We start from the raw sequence: 18,927 nt of genomic DNA, 5'->3' as shown, positions 1-18,927 counted from the left end.
TGATTTCTCTCTCTAAATAATCCGGTTTCAGCACCAGAGCAACTCCAGGACAGACTACAGTAAGTCTACATAAAAGCACGACACAAGTCCTGCTAATAGATTAGCCCAGTTTAAAGCTCCTCTGCTTTAGGGCATCGTTTGGGATTTGGCAGTCCACAAGCGGCTGCAGGCCATGTCTGCTTTGATTGAAGCTGCTTTTTCATTAGCTGTAAAAAAGTAATGTAGCATTTTACAGTGCAGCCACCGCATGGCCGTTACTCAAGCTCAAGGGTGACAGGCCGGCAGAGCCGTACCGACTCACTCGCTCAATCCAGCTCTCCCTCAATCCCTCGCTTTTCTTCTTTCAGCACCCACACACCCACCCAGGTTAAAGCTCAACGACAATCCAGATGATTTCGGTGCTTAAAGATCTGCCAGTCTGTTCCACATGAGTAATGACATCACTTTTATTGGCGGAGGGGTGGGGCGGTGCGGGGATGGCTTTTTCTGTCCGCACTTTTACAAGTGTCTAGTTTGGGGGCCCGTCGGACCCTTGGTCAGAAAAAGGCCTCGTGATTTACAGCGCAGGACTGTGAGCATGCGTTTGATGTCAGCTAGACTCCCAGACAGACAAACAGGCCGTAAAATGCGGAGAGGTGTAAAGAGAAGGAAGGTGGTGGGGGTGGGGGGGTGGGGGGGGGGGAGGAGAGTGAGAAAGCAGAGAGAAAGAAGGTAAAGAAACATCAAAAGAAGTTTCGTTGTGTTTCCCTCAGACTCTGAGAGCAGTAAAAGTTAAGTGTCTTTACCACCCTGACTGCTCACAGCTAAATTTAATACCAGCCCCCACTCGCTGCTCTCAGTACTGTCACCATCAATTCTTTCTTCTCTCTCTCTTCCTTTCAGCTTGTGCAGATTTAGATTGTCAAGCTTTGTTTGCTTGACTTTACAGAGAGTACAAGCTTCTTGCACCAAATCAGCCAAAGATGCAATTTATTACAAGTTTGTTTTGGACAAACAACAGTTAAAACATGCTAAAAACATCTAAACTATTTGGTTATGTCATATTTCAAAACTCTCATCTGAATAGATGTTGTGCAGATAATTTAATATAAGGAGTAATAGAGTAATAGAAATGCAAGGGCTGTAAGAAAATATTGATAGTTTATTACATTGAGATATATTTTTTGGCAATACATTGTCTTTTTAATTATTTGTAAAGATAAATGGCAGAAAGTGGTTTAATAAGTGTTGTGTTAAGACCTTGACCACTAAAAAGCAGTTGATTTGTACTTTAAATTAGTGTAATATATTGTTCGCAACAATATACTGCAATATTGGGGTGGGCGATATGGCCCTAAAATAAAATCATGGTTTCATGGTATTTTCGCAATGACGATACTCTCGCTGATATGACTGAATTAAAACACTGAATTAAAAAATATATAGTTCAAAAATACACTACTGCAAAAAAATTTAAATTACATGATATCATTGCATACGATATGATACACCCCTGGTATACCCCTAACTGAGATAATAAAAAAAATACAAGAATTTTATTAGATTTGTAACAGAAGTCAATGATCCAGAATGTCATGATACTAATAATGCACTCCAAATATCTCCATACATCCAGGATTAAGGAAAAATAAATGATACTGGACAGATATAATCTGTCTCTAGTATATATAAAATGGAAAATGAGAACGGTAAAAAACAGCAAAAAAACTATATTTCAGGGTATAATATTGTTCACGATATTTAAAAATGTTGGCGATAATATTGCTTACGATACAATATCACACCCCTACTGCAATATATTGAATTGCAAGACCTCTCTAATCATATATCATATTGTATCACCAAGTTCTAGCCAATACACAGCCCTAAAACTGCACAACATGATATGCACAATGTGATTTTATATTTTGCAATATTGTGTTGGTTCTCAAATGCAGTTTTGTTTTTTAATTCATAGTTTTCCTGCAGAAAGTGGTTAATATTTTATTGAGTTTAAGATACGATTATTAAGCTTTATTAATTCCACAGCAGGGAAATTTGCAATATTATATTAGTATGTTATCTTGCATACAGTATTGCAATATATTTCAATACATGAATTTGTAATGTGCATCATGTCACCATTGTTTTTGTTCACATCTTTAATATTGGCACATATTTTTCAAACTTAGTTGGTTTAAGTTAGTTTTACTTGGAGTAAGAATGATGATCGAGAATGAGTTAAAGGTTTACTGAATTGTATTAGACAGCTAATGAAGGATGTCTTAGATCAGTACTATTACTCAGAAATAATAAATATAGCCCATTTTATTTTTGCATTTATACACTTTAAATGGACACAATTTTTCTTTTGTTACTTTTATCTTTATAAATCTTTATGTGGAATCTCTTATCGCTATATTCTCATATTCTTTTATCGTTATATTCTCATATTGCTATTCCAGTGCTTTTTTTAATGTTTATGGATTCTCAAGTTTGGCTTAAATGTTGCTGATGGGATCATAAACGGACACAGCAACTTGACTGTTAGGTGTTGGGTCTTCATGTTTGGGTTAACTGTTGCTGATCTGATTATAAAAGGCCACAGCAACTTAGGGACAGTAGAGTATGGGGGGAGGGAATGTGCTCTATGTGTAACCCCAGATGTTAGGTGCAGGATTTACCATCTTCCTTTACCTTAGTATGTGATAATGCATTGTGTACAATATAGAACGTGAGACTAAATTTAGCTTTATTAACACTGCAAATAGAGCTATTATTTATTTGGAGAAAGATATTTAGCTTCAAGTTTAGTTATGAATTTTCTTTTTTATATTATTTGTTAATCATTTTTGTGCGTTTGCTGGGGAATCAGTTGTTTGGCCTGTCAGTCTTTGGTTAGACAGCATGTAATAACCCATCTGTCAACTCCTGCACAGTTAAGCTCAGCAGCATGGAGTGTGTACACTCTGAGGGATGTGTTTGATGCACATTGAGTGTGATTGTTTTATTGATGCAGTATGAGTTTCCACCATTCTTCCTCCACAGATACAGTAGATTTACTCACAGATTTCTCTTGTTCATTTGTGAAGTTCTGTATCCCTCACTTTCACTTTTGCTTGCCTTCTCACTTACAGTTTCTCTTGCTCTTACTCTTATTTTCTCTTACTTTCTCTTACTTGTACTCGCTGTCGTACACTCATTCATTTGCTTATACTTTCTGTCTCACTTTCTCTTTGTTGCTTTTTTTTGTTTTCTTGCGTTTTCTCTAGCTTGCTTATTCTCTCTTTTTTGCTGACTCTCTCCTTCTCTTTTTCACTTGTGCTTTCTCGCTTTACATTTACTTTTTTCTTCCTTACACTTGCTTTACTTACTTTCTTAATCAATCTAAATGTTACTCACTTTGTTTTCTACTCTGTGGCTACATTCACATTACATTAAGCCACATTGCTCAAATCCAAATTTTTTGGTCAGATCAGATTTGGCTTTTTTGAAGATTCACATTCACAAATACAAGTGACCTGAATCTGTGTGTAATGTAAATGAATCAGTTCCTGAAACGGCTCACATGCGCACAGTGATACGTGTATAAACATCGCCTTCTTTACCAACAACAAAAAAACTCATATTTGAGAGGCGACTCGTAGCTTCATAAAGGGACATTAATGCGTTAGCAGCTCATATGTGGAGAATCTTTCGCTTGAGTGGAGCTGGTCTGAAGTACATGCTCAGGTCGCGGAGGAGAAAAAAGGACAGGCGGTTTGCTTTTGCTGTTTTTACAACTATAGCTACACAGCTGCACCAAGAGAAGTGTGTGTACGAGATAGAAGCACGTAGCAAATGCGTAAAACCAAAAAGACGCATAAATTCCGATTTGACCGTTCACATTAATGTTGCATGTCCATGGATCGGAAACATATCCGATTTAGGACCACATATGACAGTGACTCAAATCTGATTTTAAAAAATCGGATTTGGCATGTTTACACAGCCATGAAAAAAATCAGATCTGAGCCATATTGAGAAAAAAATCAGATTTGAGTCACTTCGGTCTGGTAATGTGAACGTAGCCTTTAATTCTTTAGCTTGTTTTCTCTCACTTATTCTCTCACCTAATTTTTCATTTTTTCTTCTTACACTTACTAATGCCAATTTTTACTTGCTCTGTCCTTGAACCTAAATATTAGCTGGTGATGCACACTGTGTGTCAAAAGGTTTACAGACACACTCTTATCTAGATTTTCTTTTAAATGACTTTAGGATCATGCCTGAATGCTTCAATGTTTCCAGTTTTGTTTGTGTTTACTGTGGATATAATACAAGCAGTCTGTGCAGTTGAACATCAGTTTAAGCAAATATGTGCATCTTTAAATCATTGAATGCTCTAATTAGCAGCTGGGATTGGTCTACTGAGCCTTGGGTTCCTGCACACACATTCCCATTTTCACCTGCTTATTGGGCAGAGCTGAATGGGGTGGGAGCAAAAAAAGTAAATACAAGAAGAAACTCCTGTATTTTGCACTAGTGCATGTTTCTGTGAAGTTTAGCTTGGAGACGCGACAGAGATGCCATTTGTTTATAGCTGTGCTAATTATCCGGGCATTATATCTCTTTAAACCTTCCCTAGAAAGCATAAAGCATAAAAAGTCAGCTTTCTTGTACCTTGATTATAATATTGAATTACGTCACAATATATTGACTTGTAACCCCAGTATTGTGATACGTATTACATCACAAAGTTCTTGCCAATACACAGGCCTAATAAAACTGCAGGTGTGGAAACACCCTTAGTAAGCATAGATTTTCCTTTAATCTTTCATTTAATCTCTCTCTCTCTCTCTCCCTCTATTTCTCTCTCTCTCTCTCTATCTCTCTCTCCCTCTGTCTCTCTCTCTCTTTCTCTCTCTCTCTCTCTCTCTCTCTCTCTCTCATATAAAACAGAAGCAGTGTTCATTACAGTTGGGCCAAGCGAGCTCTGTTGACCGCACTGTCGAGAGCGAGCCGGTTAGGTTTCACAGAGGGCTCATCAGAGAAGAATGTAAACAAATTAATTCAGATTAACTTTAATGGTGTCTTTAGATTTCCTGTTGGGCCTTCTTCCAACAGGAATTAAGTTAATAGTATTGTGCTGAACTTTTGTTCTCTACCTCCACCCCCTCGACGCACACACGTGCATGCACAAAAACACACACACACACGTTTTTCTATGTTTTGGTGTTGAGGGATACAAACCCCACAGAAATGTAGGGTGGACTTAATGTGAAACTATAAACCCTCCAAACCCGGCCAAGAGAAAAACGTTTAGGCTGCATGTGTATGGGACGCTCCTGGGGCCTTTATCCTTTTTTTCCCCCTTTTGAATAATTGTTTGATTTGGTACAATAAGCCTGGTCATCACAGTCTCCTAGCAGACGCCCTGAGGAATGAGGCTTATCTGGGGTTTTGGACTCTTTTGTGCAGGTTGATTTCATATTTCTGCACAGTACCTGCTGTGCATGTGCAAAAGCTATCATCAGTGTGCATTTGCTGTGATGATCATTGCCAGGTCTTTCCTGTTCTGAAAAAAAAAAAAAAAAACTTCCACTTGTTTTGTGTGTTGTGGTTGCAGTAAATACTCATGTTCTTTTATTTCATGACTGTTGTTCTCTGTTGATGGCATCTGAGCAGCAGCAGTGAGTTAGAGAAAACACTGACTACTAATACTGTGTGCGCTCGCCTGTGTGTTGTAAATTCCGTAGCCCATGGGAGCCTGCACAGTAAAACTGTCACATTTCTCCCAGAGAGGCAGGCAGGCTTTAATCTTAACTATACCGGGTAGACTGCTGCGCTTTGACACACTGAACAGTACAGCAGTACGGAGTCTCACAAACCGCTAACCTAAACCTCAGAACTTTCTGTAAAAATCACTTCAGTTAAGTTAAGTTCAGGTCTAGTTTATTATCATTATACTAGTATAGTTTTGTGCAGTACAAAAAAACACTCTAAAAAACATTCTAGTCAAGGCCTAGAATGTTGAAAAGACTGTGCCACGCTTTTTATCAATGTGATACTATTAACAAATTGCATATGGCAGTACTGTTGTTTTATATAAATAGTCCTAAAAATATTCACCCCCCAAAAAAATAATTGTTTACCGTATTTTTCAGACTATAAGGTGCACTTAAAATCCTTTAATTTTCCAAAAAAGTCAACAGTGTGCCTTATAATCCTGTGCACCCTTATGTATGAATTCTACCAGTCAGGTATTAAGGAGCAGTAAAGCCACTCAGTACAGTGTTATAATGGTGAGTTTTCAGTGAACTTTCTTTAGCACTGAGGCTGAGTGCAGCAACATTAGCATTAGCCGCTAACCGCAGAGCTAGCTCTTTTGCCGTTCAGAGGCAAGTATATTAGACTGCAGTCTGCGTATTTGTCATGTTAAAACAATATATGTGGGATGAAACGCTAGGTGATAGCACCCTGACTTACAGGAACACTCAGGGTTCCTCAGTCTAGCGCTTTTCAGCTGCATTTGCGCCTCACTAGCGCTGCAATTAGCAGCTAAAGCTAATGCTGCTGCACGGAGCCTTAGTGCTGGAAAAACTCCACTGAAATACTGGAAATCTATCTAATCTTACTGTAAATAAAAGGAAAGTGCTTTAATCACCCAAATAAACTTTTTTAGGAGAGAAATCTGTATAGATTAGCCTTCAGTGCTCGTTTAACAAGTAGGCTTTTGGCTGACTACTGTCAACTGTAACTTTTGATCAATTTTAAAACTATTAGCACTAAAATCCAGAGAACTGACAGCAGAAGTTAGCAAGCTATAACAAGCTATGTTAATCTTAATTGCCCTTACATATGCAAAATAAAGTTACTTTTTTATATCATTTATTGATTTATATTCACAATAAGTATTTAAATGTCTGTGTTCTGTTTTATAAAGGTTTTTATTTGCATAAAAATAATGTTCAGTCGATATATTGCCTGACAATTCACTACGATACTTCATGGCATCTGTGCTACTGGAGAAGAGAAGATGCTTCTAAATTAACAAATACCACAAATTCTCGATTTATTGGTGTCAGTTTGGCAGAATTTCAGTCATGGCTCTATGCAGCTGCCTAATGACATGTTTTACCATAACTCCTCAAGCGCTCTTTTAATTAGCGCTGAAAAGTAACTCATTAGCTAGGAATCAGAGTTCTTTTAGTTTTACTAACCCTGCAACTTCAATACAAAAAAATACCCAGCATCAACTATCAACTCCCTCAAAAATGACGCTGCAGTTTTTTTTTTTTTTTTTTTTTTTTTTTTTTTGACTTTTCTGTATTTTATTGAGTGCTGTACTCTGCAGTTTTGTTAGTTCAGGCCATAGTCCTCCCTGTAACTTTTTATATTCAGTAAATATTGAATTTGTTTCCTTTATTTGTGTAGTTTGATCTGTGGTGTGGTAGTAAACACTGGCCAGGTATGTTAAAGTTAAAGAGGTTTTTAAATCCACTCTGTTACACTTCCACTGGACTGTAGTCCCGCATGGCCTTGCTGCACTCTGCAGTGAGACATTGTCTTGAGAGTTTAGCAGAGCTTCATAAATTTTGATGTTCTGAACATTGTATGTACGAGCAGTGCTCTTCAGAGAGGCTGCTAGTAAATCTCAGCTAGGCTATGAATGATGACATTTCTTGGTGAATGAGTGTCGCATTGCTTTTCGTTGGATTTACATTTATTATACTCTGCTCTGTGAATCTTTTTAATTGGACAGAAATGTGTGGCGTTCTGCGTAAAACAATGGCTTGGCCGTGGCGTTGTTTGATTGTTTAATGTTGCTGTCTACATATTGTCTTCATACGCTGGTTTATTTGTGTGTGTGGCTGTTGTGAATGGAGGGATGAGGGGAAGTGTGTGTGTGTGTGTGTGTGTGTGTGTGTGGCACTGCCTGTGCAGCAGTGTCCTCATAAATCAGCCTTCATTAAGAAAGCTTTAGGAGAGACTTGATTTACACTGGGGGAAGTGACACCAGAACCCATCAAAGGCTTGACATAATGTTAGTAACAGTTTAGAACGTGCATATGCTCCATATGTACATCAATTATGAAGTTTAATTATACTGAGACCATGAGGCCCATAAAGTTAAGTTAATTATGCGGTATACAAAACCAATAATGTGGCAGTCTGTGTGTGTTCGCTTTGATAGATGCATTTTTGGAGAGGGAAGTATTATAAAATACTTTTTCCTCTTTTTTAATAAATGATAAATAAACAACTAATCTGACTTATCTGACAAAGACAGAGATTTAAGAGAATTCCACTGGTTCATCTCTATAAGACTAAGCAAAAAGCTGTAAGAAGCTTCTTACTGTGAATATATTGATACTGTGATTTTTAGTTTTTCATTTATAAGGAAGATTAATATGTAAAATAAAGTAAAAATCCATTTCACTTGATGATAAAATCACAGTGATGCACACTTTCTCATTTAAATTGGATCTCATCATTTCATATTGATAATACTTACACTCACAATACAGAGTGTACACAGCAGATTCTGTAGCCAATCATGGCTGGGACTCCCAGAATGCCTGGCTTTTTGTTCATATTTCATTTGTCCAGAATTCATGGGGTCCATACAAAATTGTAATTATTTTGGTGGAGCTTAGATTAGATTTTAACATGGTTCAGCCAATCAGGTTTTAGAACAGGAACAGTCATAAATGTTATAAATGGTTGTAAAGGATTGTGCCATATTGTAACATATGTAATAATAGAATAGGAAAATCTCCATATCATAATATTAGTGATATTCTTGAAAGCAGTATATTTTGTGTATTTGTTTTGCTGTTTACTGCATTTACTTTATTATTGGAGTATTTTCTAAAATTAATTAAAAAAAAAGTTGTTCTGTCATATCACCAAGAATATCATTAGCACAAAAGAGCCCTGAAATATTGTGATATTATTTTAGAGCCATATGTTCCACCCCAGTTATACTCATGTGCGTTAGAAGAAAAACACTTGGCAGTGAATAGTCTGAACCTTAGATGCTCCACCAACATCTGAACAAACTGTCCATGTGGGCCAGATTTCAGCATTATGCCTCAGATTTCTGCATTTCTGCTTCATGCATTTGGATTCGTTTATTCACGTCCATGTTTATGCATTTCCGTGCAACAGAATTGATGCTACGCTTTAAAATATGATTATGAAATGAATCTCCTCAACTCTTCAAACTGTTTCAGAAATCCTTTGCTTGTTTGAAATGTCTTTAATTTTATATTTATATTTAATTTTGTTTTCTCCTCTTTTTCTTCTCTCCTTTTCCCTCCAGTCAGAACAGCCCAGTCCAGCCAGTTCAAGCTCCAGTTCCAGTTCAGGATTTGGACCAGCACACAAGCGACAAGGTAACTACACCAGCTTCACTTTTATTGGCTAAGCTAAAGCAACTTGAAGCTGCGGGCCAATTTTATATCAGAAACAGTATGCCAAATAAAACTAACAGCATTATATTATTATTATATTACTCATTGTAATAAAAAAACCTTCTACTGCCTGTACTATCATATGTGTATAGAACTGAAACTGTGCCAGTCTGTAAGGTATTCAGTGTTTTATATTTTCTGCATTTCCAGTACTGGGTCCTTTACAGACCATAATTCAAGATTTGCACTCTGATGACAATGAAGATGAGTCTGAAGAAGAGGATGATAATGACATGGACTCTGACCTGGAGCGACCGTTACACACGCACATGACGCATCGACATCGCAGGTACCAAACTCAGCTACCCAACACCGCTGACAACATTCTTTCAGTCAGTGTGTGTAGGTGTGGACAGAAGTGAAGCCGTAATATTTTTTTTGTTTTGCTATTTACTGTATTTACTTTTAGTTGTTTGTTTGCAGTTTATAAGCATGCAGTTAATGTGCTGCACTTCAGTTTTGTGGTAGATTTTTGTTGTTACATTACTTTATTTTTGTTACTCTATTATTATTTTATACAGTAACATACAGTAATAAGTAAGGGTCTTGGTAACTGAAATAGGCTACGGTTATAGATTTTTTGTTTTTTACTGAATTGATGAAACTCTAATATTTATTTTGTTGCAGTATTATGTTGTTTAAATTAATTTAAAATAGTCAGTCTTTTGTCATATTGCCAAGAATATCAAAATCACAAAAATACACTCAAATATCATATTATTTTAGTGCCATATCATCCACTCCTAGTGGTAAGACTTGATTTTGTGTTATTTTTAAACCCCAACTGCTAGATATCAGATATATCATTAGAACGTATGAAGAAGATTATGATTGCATTAAAAATATTTTTTTTGTTGATTAACTCAAACTGTATTTAAATTAAAGTGTGTTTTTATGCTATGACAGATTTTTTAAAAATGGTTTACACAATATTTTGAGCAATATATGGTGTTGCTTACACAATATATTGATTACGTATATTCACAATATATTAAATTGAAACACCTTTATTGTGGTACATATTGTATCGTCAGTTTCCTATCGATACTCTGCCTAACACAGCAAAATTGTATGGATATGAAAATTATTTATATGTTACTATTTTTTTAGTTACTATTATGGTTACAATTAAAAGGCTGAGAAAGCAAATTTTTCCTTGCTCATTTTGGGTGGGCAGGTGGCATTCTCTCTCTCTACATCACTTCCAAGCTGATGCCATAGCAAAGGTGTATGTTGTATCACTTGTATCAGCGCTGGGTTGGATATTTGGCCTTCCAAATTGGGGAGAAAATTGAAAAATTGTATATATATATTTTTATTAGACTCTTTATGCACCTCTTTGTTGCCATGTTCAGATTGTTGCAATGTTTCAGTTTTTCTTCCCAAAGGAAGTATTAATTACCTGTTGGCCACATTAAATGTAGTTTTTGATGCCTAATCCATCACAAATTACATTTTAAGATGAAAGGTTTCCAGTTGCTTTTAAAATATAATTTGAAACAGCCCAGTGGTGCATGTTATAGTTATGTATTGTGATGGTGATTGTATTTGACTGGTTGCAGGGTGAGTTTGAGTGATGGCAGTGACAGTGAGAACAGTTCCGCCTCGTCTCCCCTTCACCACAGCGAGCCCCCGCCGCTCCTGAAGGCCAGCAATAACCAGGTAAGAGCAAGCTGTTCTCCACAGCGTTTCAGTGCTAAATCAGCGAGGTGTAGATCTCTGTTCTGAAACCGAGCCGAAGAGAAACGAAGGAAAAAGCAATTTTCCTACGAATAAATCAGATTTAGCGGCACAAGACGTCTTATTCAAGACAGAGGTGCTTGTCGCAAGTAATATCGTGCTAAGCTGTGAAATGTTTAAGATTTTCTTATTTACGAGGAAATGGACAGGAAATGAAATTTCCTACCTCCCTCTTTTTTTTCGTCTGTTGAGGAATCTCTGCCTGTTCTTTAGGTTCTTCTCTATTTACATACTGAAAAATGGAAGCGATATTTTACCCTGTCTGTACTGAGAGCTAATCAGTTTTAGAGGTTACTCTAGACGTATGCTGTGTAACATAAATCTCGGTCACCTTGAAAGTTTACTCCTCTAATCAGTTCCTGCATTGCTGAGAAATCTAAACTTGTCACAGTATTGTATAAATATGCCCCTCTCCCAGCTTCAGTGCTGTGACCTAATGTGAAGTTCATTCTGATATCACACATGGAAATGTTCTGCTCCTTTACAGATACTGGAAGTGAAGAGTCCCATGAAGCAGACGAAAGTGGACAAAAACAAGAATATTGATTGTGACAAGGTAAACATTGCTGCGTTGCTGTTTTGATGAATAGCGTATGACTTATCAAAGCGCTGTTCTAGCAGAACTGAATGCACCAGAGTTGCTGTGCAGAATGTTTAGGCACGTTTTAGGTCTTTTTTAGGTCTTTTTATTCTTGTATCTTCTAAATACAAATACTAACTTTACAAAAAAGGGAGGAAAAGTTTTTTTTTTAAATGGAAATCAATCTAAAAATGATCAGATGATCTCAAAATGATCTCAAAACTACTGAGACAGAGAGGTTTATGTGGGAATGAGACAATATATATTTATGTATGTTTTTAAATATTTCTAGTTTGTATCTTGAGGAAGGCCAGAATTATTATCTTATCAGCTTATTGTCTTTTAATACCTGCTTTGGGTGATCAGTGCTTCATAAAATGCTTCATAAATCAAGTGTGCTGCTGCTGTAGGTGTTTGGAGAAGTCAACATCAATAAAGCAAAGTGTCTGGGGGCATTGTGGAGAAAATTACTTAGTGGCCACACAAATGGACTTAAGTATTTTGTTTAGGTTGATTGATTGGCTTGAAGACTTTCTCAGTATTAAATGGGATTTTTCTCACTATAAGGTGCACAGGATTATAAGGCGCACAATCAATAAACGTCTATTTTTGAGGTTTATTTTTTTATACATAAAGCGCACTTGATTATAATGCACATTATGCGACACTAGTAAGGAACAGGGGTGTCTCTGGTCAGACCTGTATAGCTAAGCTAAGTAAAAAAAACTGTAAGTCAAATGAGCACTGGATGTGAATCTACACAGGTTTCTCTTCTGAAAACTGTTCATTCCGTTTATTTACAAGCTTAGATTTCCAGATTTCCACTAATACACCCAAGTGCTACACTGAGGAACCCTGAGTGTTCCAGTAAGTCAGGGTGATATTAGCTAACAGTTCATCCCAGTTATTTTAACGTGGTAAACACGCAGACTACCGGCCGATTATACTCTCCTCTTAATGATGAAAGAGCTAGTGCAAAGCAGTGTTAGCGGCTAATGCTAATGCTGCTCCAGCAATGCTAGCCGGGGTTAGCAGTAGGCTATGGGCCAATATAATCGCCTCTGAATGGCAAAGCAGGTAATGCTAATGCTGCTCCAGTCACGAGTCTGGGTGCTGGAGAACTAAACTGAAACTCCTGTATTTCAGTTGACTGGCTTTAGTGCTAATTACAACCTGACTGTTAAAATTTATCCATAAGATGCCCTGATGATGTTTGGGAAATTAACATAGTCAAAGTAGCATCATTTCCCCTTACCCTACATATACACTGACATGCCATACACATATCAATGAACTATTATTATATTACCAATAAATAAAAACAAATCTGAAAAAGGCCAAAAATTGAATATAACCCTAGTATGGTATAAGCAGCTCACAGATGGTTTTGAGTTTTGTGTCTGATTTTTATAGTAAACAGTAAATCATTTAATGTTAGAAGCCATATAAGGACGTCTGTTACAGATTATGTGACTCTGAGCAGTTTAGGGGAAAGTGTGTTGTAATTTAGACATGCTGTTTGCAGAATGCTGATTTGTGGAGCATAGCTGAATTAGCCTTGTAGCTCTAGTACTTTAGGCACCATGTCCTACAGAATAGAATACTGTAAAAAAAAAACAAAAAAAGCTTAAGTTTGAATTGATTTGAATTGACAAAAACTTGATTTGAACTTGAACTATTTGATGTGTTTGATTTCAGGCATACTTGGATGAATTGGTGGAGCTCCACAGAAGACTAATGGCACTAAGAGAGAGGCACATATTACAGCAGGTAAAGTGTGTGTGTGTGTGTGTGTGTGTGTGTGTGTGTGTGTGTGTGTGTGTGTGTGTGTGTGTGTGTGTGTGTGTGTGTGTGTGTGTGTGTGTGTGTGTGTGTGTGTGTGTGTGTTTTAGTGTTCTCTTTCACCTGCAACTATACAAGTACAACTACACTGAAGCTCAGGGAAGCAGGCTGAGGTCATGGAGCACTGTATTTAAAGTTGAAGGCTATTTTTCACTACATTACTATGTCAGTGAGTATCTGCATCTCATAACTTACCAGAAACGGCACCTATTCTGGCCCAGTAAGTTCTGGCCCAGTAAGCTCTTTGCGGTCATAATTATTTTGATTACGTATGTTTGAGGCCTATTTGTTTTGACACGGCAGAGAACAATACTTCTTTTTCCAGGGCTTCGATTTGCCTTTCTAACGAATAGGCATGGAACATGTTCGGGAGACTTCCATACGAGGTTGAGACAGTGCAAACACGCGGCCTAATCAAGCTAATCATTCTAGCTAAGTCTAGCTAAGTGTTCCACATCCTCAGCCATGAAACATGGCAGTGATTAATTTTGATTCTTTGCTTTGCGTGGAGAAGCAAAAATTAGGACACCACTTTAACTTTCAGGTTCTTCATTAGTTTTTTTTTTTTTTTTTTTTTTTTCATGCCACTAGATACAGACAGATATATAAATTCAATTCAATTCAATTCAATTTTATTTATATAGCGCTTTTTACAACAAAGGTTGTCACAAAGCCGCTTTACAGGAAAAACAGGTCCACGCCTCTTATGAGCAGCACCACAGAGATGCCAATTTTATGGTGACACAGTGGCAAGGAAAAACTCCCTTTAAGAGGAAGGAACCTTGGAAGGAACCAAGACTCAGTCCGAGGAACCCATCCTACTCGGGTTGACCCGCTCAGTACAAACAAACAACAAACAAATAACAGAACAAAACAGTACAGAGAATTAATGTGAACTATGGCTAATATAACAGGTACTAATTTATGAATATAAGAATGTGGGTTGCAGAGCCGGAGAACAACACAGCGGGCAGTGGAGAGCCAGGCTGGGAACATCAGGAACAGGGCATCTCCATACATGTAAAAGAGATAGATAGAGAAAACAGAAAGGAAAGGAAGAGAGAAAAAAAAAAGCAGGAGTTAGAAGGGTTGTGAAATAATTCTGATGAATAGAAGGACAGGGCTGATTCCTGAAAGCTGGAACCACAGACAGACACATCCAGGAAGACCGGCCGGCCAGGCGTCTCAGCACATGTGAGAAAGATAGAGATAGAGAACAGAGAGGGGAGGGAAGAGAAAGGGGTTAGAATGGTTTTATAAAACTCTGCTGGAGTGGGATGGGCACTGGTAGCAGCAGCTCAGGACATGGGGAGATGCACAATCTAAATGCACTTAGATGATTTAATAAACATTAAAACACTGTTAGGAATTGCAGATTTATTTTTTATTTAACTTTATGTTTGGATATTAATTGTAGAAAGTAGCCCCTTTGTTTCCCCCCCATGATACCTCAAACAGTGAAACAGCCGCAGTCCTCCACCCAGAAAAAGCGGTAAGGTCTCTGAGCAGCTGAGTTCTATCTCCAGTGTCATAACAGGCCCCCGAGTCTCTCTCTCGCTCTCTCTGTGTTCCTGGCCCCAGTTCAGCAGAAAGAAGAGAAATTCTTTCCATATGGGGGTCTGGCTTTGTAGTGTGAAAGGGATCAGGTTTGGGTCCCATTACTGCACGGTTTCATCTGTGCAGACGCTGTGGAGTCTCCATCCTCCCCACCCCTCCCTCCCTCCCTCCCGTTCCTTTAATCGGCAGTACGATCCCCTCAGAGCAGGAGAGCGAAAAAGAGAGAGAGAGAGAGAGAGAGAGAGAGAGAGAGAGAGAGAGAGATGGAATCATTTAGGAACCGGTTTAGAAAAGCATCTCTCCCATTACAGTCAGATACACGGCTCCATGTGGAGGGGCTCCCTGCTCTCGATGAGGACCCCTTAAGAAAATAAGGGAAAAGAGGAAAACATCCGAAAACCAGCCGTCCGTTCAGTGATCCTCTGTTTAAACTGGTTTCAGTTAGGATCTATATGGGAAATAAATCTGTGAGAAATGCTTTTCTGACTAAATGTACTGCATTTGCATTATGACTTTTTTATCATTAAATTACATTTGTGTTCTGCACTATTTAAATGCTTAATGTACGGTTAAAAGATGATATGATATACATATATTAGAGGTAAAATGTTTCAAAAATATACTTCTTCTACTATAATTTTATAATATGTTTGATAATAAGAAACAAACAAAGTTTAGTTTTTGATTTTTGCTCCATAAAATTTGTTTTAATAATTACTTTTTTAAATATCCTAGTAGTAATGCAATTATTTGTGATGTTCACATACCAGAACTCCAACTTACAAACTAATAATCATTAAAGCTGTATGCATTGTGTTAAAAACACTGTATATGTCTAATTCTGGCTTAAAAAAAAACTGTTATTTATTTCTTTTAATTTAATCATATCATGATTTAATGTTTTAGCTATTATCAATAACACTGTTTAAAAAAATAATTTGTATAAATCAGTAAAGCACTATCTATTATAAAATATATATTTTTTGTATAGCACTTTATTTTACAACTGACTTTGACAAGCAGCTTTGATCCATAGGAATCCAATCAAATAAACACCACATAAAACATAAAGCCTATGGTAAGCAAGCCAAGAATGTCAGTGGCAGGTAAAAGAAAAAGGTAGAAACCCTGTGATGAACCAAGACTCACAGAGAGGTCTCATCCTCCTTTGGTCAAAACTTCTCATTAATTAATTATTAGTAAACATCCACTGTATCACATTAGACTGTTATTTTGTGCTATAATATTCACAGTAGGCTCATATACATATCTGCCAACCCACAAACACTTATTAATTCTGTCTTCCTTTTCTCTTCTAGATTGTAAACCTCATTGAAGAAACTGGACATTTTCACATCACAAACACAACCTTTGACTTTGACCTTTGCTCCTTGGACAAAACCACAGTTCGCAAGCTCCAGAGCTACCTGGAAACCTCTGGAGCGTCTTGAGGAGCGTGTGCAGCTGGCTGCCATGAGCAGGAACACCAGACGTCCTCCGTTTTTAGTTTTTTTTGTTGTCGTCTTTGGAATCAATCAACTTGTGTGGCAATGCTATGGATCAGCTTCATCTATGTGGAGGTCCTGGATCGCCTTTACTTCTCTCCATGTGCCTCAGAAACGGACACTCGACATCAGCCTGGAGATTCTTCCTGTCCACCAGGACTTCACCTGAAAAGCCTTGAAAATCCAACATTGCCAAAAAAAATGGGAATTATGAGAGTTCATCATGCACCAAAAAAAGAAGAATGTGCATATTGTTACTACGTATGAATGTTTTGTTCTGTTCTTTGTGACGAATGCATTTTTCAACACTGCCTTACACCATTGTCTATTTATTGAGTATGAGTTTCAAGTGTGTGTGTGTAAGAGCAAATGATATTAAACTTGTGCAAGCACTTGGGAACAGTCATCTCATTGGCGCTTTGAGGCGGAGGAGCGTTTACAGATTTGCTCGCAGGTTTTTGAGAAGAAGCATTTTCTTTTACCTATCGCCACGACTACGTTTTGAACAGTGGACAGCCCTGTAAGATGGGCAGTGTCTGTCTGTCTGAAGAAAACTCCATGATTAGGTCTTACTGCTGTTTCCAGGAAAGGCGATCTGTCCTGAGCAGACGTTCACGATGAGGACAGAGTGCCCCTTTTTTAAATTATTGCACATCAGCGGCATCTGCAGTGATGTATTCCACTCCACTACTGGAACAGTTGAGGACCGACACCTTTTGAACTGGGCAGGACTGAGCTTAACTGTTGATTTCTAGGCCAAATACACTCGTACAATAGGAATCTGTCTCAGTAGGATGCCGTATTTTTGAATCTGTTGATGTTATTTATTTAACGGGACCACGATTCCCATGGTTCTTTGTTGGCTGTCTTGAAACCAGTGGGAACTGGTTTGTGTGTCTTCTTTTAGATTTACTTTGGGAAAAAAAAGATGTTCTTTTTGTTAAACTGAGGAAATCAAAGTTTATTCTGCAGGTCATTAAGACTGTTCTTTTTATAAGAAACTTGATTGATTAAGTGATGTTGAATTAATACGAGCCAGTACGGGCAGATTGTGCAGTTGAGCTGTAGGCCCGATGGTTGAGTTGCGTTTTGCCTTAAGGCAAGACCAGTGTCTTTAGGGAGGTAATTCTGAATCAAATAAATCAATCTGTAAGGGATACAGATGATTTTCGAGACCTGTTCGGGAGGGTGTGGGTGTGGGTGTGGGTGGGCGGGGACTGAATTATTGGCACTGTGTGTAAAAATGTGTAAGAATTTTTCAGAAATCTGCATTTTTTTTGTATTTTGTTTGTTTTTTGCAGAATGAAATCAAACCTTGTATACTTTTTTCCTGTCTGAATTTCCCTGATTCAGTTTCTCAACCCAAAGAGCTTTTAGTTCAGTTATCATGATATAATGTTTATATGTGTGTATAAACTTTATATGTGGTAAAACTTGATTATCTTTCCTTATTTGGAAGGTGCTAACCTGCTTCAAGCTCAAGCTTCTTGATCCCAATACAATCTCCAAACTGAGTCTTTGTCAGTGTGCAATTACTGACTAGAAAATGCATCAATCAGTAGTTTAATGTGAGGGTAAGAGGTAGTGGTGGACAATATGGTGATTATTTTAAATCACAATTTTTATTGCAATATTTTGACTCTGAAAAAATGCTTTACAAGTACCAGCAGATTCACACCTACTGTGCTTTCATGTCTACCTTATTTGGTCTGGACCTCTGGACAATTTTTATTTTGGGTGGAACAATATTGCTAGCTTAATTTGGAGATAATGTGGAATAATAATAAATAATAATAAAAAATAATAATCGGATCGGACACACGGATCCTGCAGCAGAATAAGTGTAACCTTTTATTTTTGTTTATAAATAAGGGTTTATCTGCAACACAAATTGTTTTTTTTTCCTCTGGATTGTTTAAGAACTGCCTCTTTAATTACTTACTGTAATTGGTCCAATGGTCTGAAACATCTAGAAAAGGAATTTCATACTGCAGACGAACCAGACCGTGGTTCAGAAAGTCCAGACCAAAACCATCTCTTTTGGTTGGACCAAACTCTGGTGGTTTGCAACCCTAAGACACAACAACCATTAAAGCTTTAAAAATGCACACAAAATAATCATTTTAAGTTAATTTAAACTCATGAGTATTAGTCTGCTTTAATCCTTCCTTAATCTTTCTTTCTACATCTTGATTTATGTGATATGAACTGATATGCAAATTTACTTGCAAATCACTTTTATTACACGAAACCACTAATTCCCGGT

The 18,927-nt window shown here is 37.4% G+C and overlaps 1 protein-coding gene across 2 annotated transcripts in view; it reads left to right on the top strand.

Annotated features, from left to right (window-relative positions):
* Positions 1-18,175, top strand: part of mllt3 (MLLT3 super elongation complex subunit) — an 89,592-nt gene extending 71,417 nt beyond the window's left edge. For both annotated transcript variants that reach the window (XM_007255064.4, XM_007255063.4), the window contains exons 8-13: positions 9,287-9,359; positions 9,588-9,726; positions 11,000-11,099; positions 11,665-11,733; positions 13,456-13,527; positions 16,476-18,175. In XM_007255064.4, coding sequence (XP_007255126.3) covers positions 9,287-9,359; positions 9,588-9,726; positions 11,000-11,099; positions 11,665-11,733; positions 13,456-13,527; positions 16,476-16,607 — 585 coding nt within the window. In that variant the 3' untranslated portion in view covers positions 16,608-18,175. The remainder of the gene's footprint in view (positions 1-9,286; positions 9,360-9,587; positions 9,727-10,999; positions 11,100-11,664; positions 11,734-13,455; positions 13,528-16,475) is intronic.
* Positions 18,176-18,927: the final 752 nt, after the last annotated feature.

The sequence above is a fragment of the Astyanax mexicanus genome, chromosome 8 (genome assembly GCF_023375975.1).
Source record: "Astyanax mexicanus isolate ESR-SI-001 chromosome 8, AstMex3_surface, whole genome shotgun sequence".
Taxonomy (NCBI): Eukaryota; Metazoa; Chordata; class Actinopteri; order Characiformes; family Acestrorhamphidae; genus Astyanax; species Astyanax mexicanus.
The sequence above is the reverse complement of the archived record's forward strand: the minus strand, read 5'-3'. Positions and strand labels throughout refer to the sequence as shown.